An 8315-nucleotide genomic window follows, 5' to 3' on the forward strand; every position below is an offset into this window, starting at 1 on the left:
ATGAAATGGGTCTCCTGATACAGCAAACTGATGAGTCTTGACTCTTTATCCAGTTTTTCAGTCTGTGGGCATTTAGCCCATTTACATTTAAGGTTAATATTGTTATGTGTGAATTTGATCCTGCTATTATGATCATAGCTGATAATTTTGCTCATTAGTTGATGTAGTTTCTTCCTAGCATCAATGGTCTTTACAATTTGGTATGTTTTTGCAGTGGCTGGTACTGGTTGTTCCTTTTCATGTATAGTGCTTCCTTCAGGAGCTCTTGTAGGGCAGGCCTGGTGGAGACAAAATCTCTCAGCATTTGCTTGTCTGTAAAGGGTTTTATTTCTCCTTCACTTATGAAGCTTAGCTTGGCTGGATATGAAATTCTAGGTTGAAAGTTCTTTTCTTTAAGAATGTTAAATATTGACCTCCACTCTCTTCTGGCTTGTAGGGTTTCTGCAGAGAGATCTGCTTTTAGTCTAATTGGCTTCCCTTTGTGGATAACCCGACCTTTCTCTCTGGCTGCCCTTAGCATTTTTTCCTTCATTTCAGCCTTGGTGAATCTGACGATTATGTGTCTTTGGGTTGCTTTTCTTGCGGAATATCTTTGTGGTGTTCTTTGTATTTCCTAAATTTGAATGTTGGCCTTCCTTGTTAGATAGGGAAGTTCTCCTGGATAATATTCTGAAGAGTGTTTTCCAACCTGGTTTCATTCTCTCTGTCACTTTTAGGTACATCGATCAAACATAGATTTGGTCTTTTCATGTAATCTCATATTTCTTGGAGGCTTTGTTCATTTCTTTTCACTCTTTTCTTTCTCTATTCTTGTCTTTCTGCTCTATTTCGTTGAGTTGATCTTCAATCTCTGATATCCTTTCTTCTGTTTGATTAATTCAGCTATTGAAACTTGTGTATGCTTCACGAAGTTCTCGTGCTGTGTTTTTCATCTCCGTCAGATCGTTCATGTTCTTCTCTAAACTGGTTATTCTAGTTAGCATTTCGTCTAACCTTTATTCAAGGTTCTTAGCTTACTTGCATTGGGTTAGAACATGCCCATTTAGCTCAGAGAAGTTTATTATTACCCACATTCTGAAGCCTGCTTCTGTCAGTTTGTCAAGCTCATTCTCCATCCAGTTTTGTTCCCTTGCTGGTGAGGAGCTGTGATCCCTTCAAGAAGAGGTGTTCTCGTTTTTGGAGTTTTCAGTCTTTTTGCGCTTGTTTCTTCCATCTTTGTGGATTTATCTTCCTTTGGTTTATGAAGTTGGTGACCTTTTGATGGAGTCTCTGAGTGGATGTCCTTTTTGTTGATGTTGAAACTATTTCTTTCTGTTTATTACTTTTCCTTCTAACAGTCAGGCCCCTCTGATGCAGGTCTGCTGGGGTTTGCTGGAGATCCACTCCAGACCCTGCTTGCCTGGGAATCACCAGTGGAGACTACAGAATAGCAAAGATTGCTGCCCGTTCCTTCCTCTGGTAGCTTCATCCCATAGGGGTACCTGCCAAATGCCAGCCAGAGCTGTTCCATGTGAGGTGTCTCCCAGTCAGGGTACATGGGGGTCAGGGAGCTACTTGAGGCAGTCTGTCCCTTATCAGAGCTAAAACACTGTGTTGGGAAATCTGCTGTTCTCTTCAGAGCCTGGGGTGTTTAGGTCTGCTGAAGCTGTACCCACTACTGCGCTTTTTCCCAGGTGTTCTGTCCCAGGAAGGTGGGGGCTTTATTTATAAGTCCCTGATGGGCTGCTGCCTTTTTTCAGAGATGCTCTGCCCAGCGAAGACATCTAGTGAGACAGTGCCTACAGCTGCTGATCTGTGTTGGGCCCTGCCCAGATGGGTTTTTCCGGCAGCTTTGCTTATAGTGTGGGGTTGAAACCACCTACTCAAACCTCAGCAATGGCGGATGCCCTTCCTCCCCACCAAGCTCGAAGGACTCAGGTCAAGCTCAGATTGCTGTGCTGGCTGTGAGAATTTCAAGCCAGTGGATTGTAGCTTGCTGGTCACCGTGGGGGTAGGACCCACTAAGCCAGGCAACTTGGCTCCCTGGCTTCAGCCCCCTTTCCAGGGGAGTGAACAATTTTATCTTGCTGGCATTCCAGGTGCCAATGGGGTATGAAAAAGAAAACTGCTGTGGCTAGCTCGGTTTCTGCCCAAATGGCCATCCAGTTTTGTGCTGAAAACCCAGGGCCCAGATGAATGTGTAGGTACCAGAGGGAATCTCCGTGTCTGCGGGTTGTGAAGACCATGGGAAAAGCACAGTATCTGGGCCAGAGTGCAGGAAACAGCCCCAAATGGCTTCCCTTGGCTAGGGGACAGAGATTCCTCGGCCCTTTGCGCTTCCCGGTTGAGGCGGTGCCCCACCCTGCTTCGGCTTACTCTCCTTGGGCTGCACCCACTGTACAGCTAGTCTCAATGAACCAGGTACCTCAGTTGAAAATGTAGAAATCACCCACCTTCTATGTCGATCTCGCTGGGAGCTGCGCACCAGAGCTGTTCCTATTTGGCCATCTTGCCTGGGGATGATTCTGCCATTTTTATAAATTTTAATTTTTTCAAAATTTATTCAGTCATAAATGCACATTTAAAATAATTTTTTCTATGCTTATTTTCTTAGTGAATTTTTAATATTAGTTCTTCACATTCCATCTTGAAATAAACTCATGGAATGTGATACTTCATTCATGTGTAGAAGGGAAGACTTTCTCATCATCTGTGTATCAAATGATTAAATGCTAAATCATCTTCCAGAATTCCTTGTTACTATAAAGCTTTCCTAGTCCATTTGATACCTCTTTTCTAGATTCAGGAAAGATTTCTGAGATTTTTTTTTTTTTTTAAGAAAGGCAGCTTTAATGAGATGATGAAGCTCTATTTTCCAAGAAAAATCGTTTACCCAGGCCTGGCTGCCAACTGCTATTTTATCAGCCATCTGACTTAGTAGTTCTGCCATTGAATCCTGAAGTCGTGAACCTTGCTGGGCCTCTGCTCTGTTACTTGCGAAATAATTGATTTAAACTTGAAGGAGACCCCTTCTCACACTTATTGAATGTCATCCTGAGACCTTCCTCTTGTTTTCTAGATGCAGTGTTTGCAGGTGCCATGCCCACGATGGCAAGTGTTAAGCTCTCTGCACTTCGGCCCATTGTGAATCATCCACATTATGAAGATGCAGGCTTGAGGTCAGTGCACAGTCTCACATCATCAAAAACAAACCTTCCATGCAAACAGACAGTGAGTGGAGGACACCAGCAAACTAATGTTCCAAAAGAATATGATGAACTGAGATTTATCGAGTTGGAGAGCAGAAAGCTGAAATAAGACTGCTAAGCACTAAACAAATCTGTTAAGACTGCAGAGGGCAAGGAAATGACAGCTTTCAGGGCTATCTTATCTACCTGGCAGAAAGAAGTCATACTATACCACTTTCCCACAGGTTAACAAGGCTCTGAAATGTCCAGGTCCTTTTCATCCTGTAACTCCCTGAAGAACTTCGCTTAGAGTGTTTATTAAGGTTTTCTCATAGGTGATTTTTCTTGAGTTTGGAGAAGTCATTTGAAATAGAATCCCATTCAAAGGGGAGTTTATTCTGGTTTTCACCAGTATAGCCTGTTAGAATGAACTTCTGTGTTTTCTATTTTTTTAGATTATTTTGAGACTTTAAAAAATAATTTAGAGACGTGTTATCTAAGTTATTTTTTAAAAAAGATTTAATTTTTCATGCAATTTCTAAGGCAGGTGATGCTATTCATGGGTAATCTTATTAGTATATTGTTTTGCGTAACAACAGCCTATACGTTTTACAAATAAGCCTTTTCATTAAAAAATCAATCTTACCAAGCTAATTTCCAGACCAATTTTGTTGAATAAGTTTAATTTTTCTTAAATCTAGAAATAAAATGAAGAACCATTTAATGTGAGTTATTGTTGATGTCAAAGTTGAGACTGTTGCAGCTTCAGAGTAGCCCTGTAAGTTTGTTTGTTGTAGTTCATCCCTGTTCACACACAGGGTACCTTACTCTTATATGTGACAGAGTAGTGAAGAATTTAAGACAAATAAATAAGTGAACAGACACAAAGAAGACCAAGTTTGGAAATGTAGGGATGTGTTAAAGGTGACCTTCTACTCCCATGACTTGTCCTCCTTCTGCCTTCTGCTTTTGACCTCACTGATGCCCCTTAGCAGGAACTCCCGTGAGAAATTTCCTCCTGACTGGATTCTTCTTCGTCGTCTATCTTCTAGTCTCATTCACTGCTTTCTTCCAAATGTGTTGGTTGTATCTTTTTAATCTTGAAAATTTTGTGCCCAATTATTTTTCTTTAAAGAGCCAGAACAAAAATAGTATATTCAATGTATAGTCGGAAAGCAGCTGAAGAAGTGAAGCGAGAACTGATAAAGTTAAAAGTGAATTATTACATTCTGGAAGAGTCATGGTGTGTAAGAAGATCCAAGTGAGTATCAACACAGTCAATATTTTATAATCATAAGACACGAAGGTTAATACAAGCACATGGCACATGCTTTGCTGGTGGCAGGAGTATGTATATAACATTTAATAAAGTATAAGTGAAAAAAAATTTTTTTTGTTTTCGAGACAGATTATCACTCTGTCGCTGAGGCTGGAGTGCAATGGCATGATCTTGGCACACAGCAACCTCTGCCTTCCAAGTTCAGGCAATTCTCATGCCTCAGCCTCCCAAGTAGCTGGGATTACAGGCATATACCACCACACCCAGCTAATTTTTGTATTTTTAGTAGAGATGGGATTTTGCCATGTTGGCCAGGCTGGTCTCAAACTCCTGGCCTCAAGTGCTCCTCCTGCCTTGGCCTCTCAAAGTGCTGGGACTACAGGTGTGAGCCACCATTCGTAGCCTGAAAAAACTTTCTAGATAATGATTTGGAGTCTTTCTTTTCTAGTCTTTATAAATTTCTTTTTTTTTTTTTCAAATAATGATTTGTGTGTATATACTACTTTAAAGAGATTTTATTGGCACTAATTGATAATCTCCCAAATTGTTCATATTTGCTTTTGATGTTTAAAAAAAAAACCTTTTAAAGTTAGATATATATATATATATTTTTTTTTTCAAAAGACTTCCAGGGTCTGAAACCAAGTAATGGGGAGCCTTATTTTGGTGAAGTCAGGCAGCTGAGCACCAGGGGCCGCATCGTCCATACTGTGTCTCTGTGCTACACTGTGTCCTGCTGATGGATGGGTTACCCTGTTAGCATCAACTCAGAATGAAACTTTTCTTTCCTGGCATCTCACATCTTATTTGAATGGGAAAATAAATGTACCATGACCCACATTCTCTTGGTTTTATAGTTCCTAAAAGTTCCTATTTCCACAGAGATGTTTACTAAGCTGAGTATAGCTCCAAGCTACAGTAAGATCTTGAAAGCAGATGTGAATCTAAAGTTATCTAGAAACCTGGCACATGAGTGACTGGACAGCAGGTGACAGTAGCCTGCTTTTAATGTACCAAAACATTCACTCCATGAAGAGCACAGTACAGAAACACTTTTATCAGAAATAAATGCTGTTTTATGGAATAATAATATTTTTTTAATTCTTTATTACTCTTCAACTAGAGATTGTTATATTTATGGCTTAATCATAACTTGCCCAACATATATTTCAATGACACATACGGCATTAAGACGAAATTGTTAAAATAGTTCTGTGACATAGTATCTACAGTTTTGCTCATAAGGAAACTAAAATTATTGATCATAGAATGATTTTTCTATGTGTATGTGCTACATGGTTGGAATTCAGTCAGGATTTATAGAAAATGTTATTTTGTAATAATTTAGAAAATGCTTTAAGCATTTATGAATACATGAATATATGTGAAATTCACATACTCACCTTTAACATTGTTATATAAATTTAAGACAAAAAAGTTCTAAGCATTTCATAACAATCTTATGAGGAAATTATATGAAATGAACGGTAGGTTGACATTTGTAGTAGGAAGAACTCAGTTCTTAGCATAGCTTTCTACCAGAATTGGGATCTTCTTTATTTCTTTGGACTTCACTCTCTTGAAACAACTGTAAGTTATTGGAACATAAAAATAATGTTCATAACCTTTTTTCTCCAAGCTAACAATGAGTCTTGATTCGAGAGTCTTCATTTTTTCCTAGATCCTACATGGAGTTTGAATATATGAAAGTTGCGGAGGCTTTGTGCTTTAGGGTGTTGGGAGAGCTCCCTGGATTTGCATAGCTGTAACAGTCTCGTGTTCGAGTAGGCAGAGCACTGTTTTACTCACACAAGAAGTGATATGAAGGCAAATTTAGGAAATATGGCAATAAACTTTGCACACTAAACAAAATCAGCAGACATTGAACTGACTTCAGGTCACTTACGAGCACTCAGACTGAGAGTTGGGGTACAGAGGAGGGTGTGCTGCATTTCCCCATCCGGACCTTGACTTGCAGTTATTGTGGCTGTCACAGCAGGAGTTGAGTGGGAAGAAGCTATGAAAGTGACTCTCATCTGTTTTCCCCACTCATTAAAATGACACCCTCCCTCTAGTACAAGATCTAAGCCAGGCTGATGACACGCTGTCAGGAAACCTTGATCAGGTCCACTCTGCTTCAACCTTGACACAAAACAAAAGCTGTACTTTCTGCTGCAACAGGGAAGCAAATGGGGCATTCAAATAGGAAAGAAAAGGGAAAAGCGACTCATACTTATCTAGTGTTTACAATTAGAATAAGAAGTTTCTTGACAAAGCTTTCCGCCAGGTTTGGGATCTTCCTTATTTCCTTGGTCTTCACTCTCCATTTCAGTTTTGTCATCCTGAAACCCCTATAGATTGCTGGGACATGAAAGTGTGTCAGAATGGGGGAAGCAGATGGGGAACTTGGATAGGAGAGGAAGGGGAAGAGGGACCAATATTTATCTAGTGCTTAATCTGTGCCTGGCAGTTGATGAGCACTATGTTTAAATGATCTCATTTACAAGTGGCTTAATTGTATGGCTTGATGATTCTTTAACTATTTGACACTGTGTTTAAATATAAACACTCAAATATATTTGCATGCAAGTTGTAGATTAGTTTTTAATTAACTACAGTTCTCTGCTTCCTTTTATTCCAATAATAAAATACATGTATTCAGAAGAAAATAATTTAGATTTTCACTAATGCTATTTGCAGATGGCTGGCCTGGGGAGACCTTGGGAAACTCAGATGAGGAATAAATAGTGTTGCACCAAGGCAAACAGAGCTTCCCAAGACAGCTGTTTGCCCTCTCTTTTTCCTAAAAGCTGTTGAACTCAGGAAAACTGTGGGTCATTCTCTACTTCCTCTGTGTCTCACTCTCTTCCACCATGGGCCCTCAGTGTTGTAACAGTTCGGCCTTGATGTGTATGAAAAAATTAAAAGGTAGAAAACCCATACCCAGCCATATTACCATAGGTGTTCAATGTCAGTAGAAACCAGTGTCAGCAAGGGTGTGCAAAAATTGTGCACTTGAAGTGTCCCTCTTCATGGGAACACTCACTGGCTAAACATTTCTAGGTGATAGTTTGAAGGGAAGGTAAAAAAAAATTGTGTATTCCTTTGACAGAGTGATAATTTGCCTCTAGAGCAGGGGTTCCCAAGCTTCCGGCCGTGGACCAGTACGTCTGTGGCCTGTTAGGAACCTGGCCGTGTAGCATGAGGTGAGTGGAGAGTGAGCAAGCGTTACAGCCTGAGCTCTGGCTCCTGACAGATCAGTGGCAGCATTAGATTCTCATAGGAGCACGAACCCTACTGTGAACTGCACATGTGAGGGATGTCGGTTGTGTGCTCCTTATGGGAATCTAATGCCTGATGATCTGAAGTGAAACAGTTTCATCCCTTCCCACTCTCCAGTCCATGGAAACATTGTCTTCCATGAAACCAGTTGCTGGTCCCAAAACGGTTGGGGACTGCTGCTCTAGAGGTTTAGCTTGAAGAGGGGAGCTCGGCACAAGACTGCTTGTGGCTGCATTGGTTTATAATGGGAAACAATTAAAATATCGATCTGTAAAGAATTGGTTAATAATACATATGAGAACAAGCAGCTATTCAAAACAATAGAGTAGATCTTTATGCACTAACATGGAAAAATCGCGCCACATTTTATTGTTTAGAGTCCCAGAATAATTCCATTTTTGTAAAAACAACTCAAGCGCATCTGTCAGGGTTCTCCAGAGGGACAAAACTAATAGGATAGATGCATATATGAGAGGGGGTTTATTAAAGGAGTACTGACTCACACGATCACAAGGTGAAGTCTCACAATAGGCATCTGCAAGCTGAAGAACGAGGAAGCCAGTCCAAGTCCCAAAACCTCAAAAGTA

General features: G+C 40.3%; 1 protein-coding gene across 1 annotated transcript in view; it reads left to right on the top strand.

The window, feature by feature from the left end:
* The window catches only part of DPY19L1 (dpy-19 like C-mannosyltransferase 1), a 122320-nt gene that overhangs the window by 108853 nt on the left and 5152 nt on the right, over nucleotides 1-8315 (top strand). Inside the window, exons 20-21 of the mRNA XM_017502227.2 lie at nucleotides 3059-3158; nucleotides 4303-4428. Of these exons, the coding sequence (XP_017357716.1) occupies nucleotides 3059-3158; nucleotides 4303-4428 (226 nt within the window). The remainder of the gene's footprint in view (nucleotides 1-3058; nucleotides 3159-4302; nucleotides 4429-8315) is intronic.

Source organism: Cebus imitator, unplaced genomic scaffold (genome assembly GCF_001604975.1).
Source record: "Cebus imitator isolate Cc_AM_T3 unplaced genomic scaffold, Cebus_imitator-1.0 Scaffold294, whole genome shotgun sequence".
Taxonomy (NCBI): Eukaryota; Metazoa; Chordata; class Mammalia; order Primates; family Cebidae; genus Cebus; species Cebus imitator.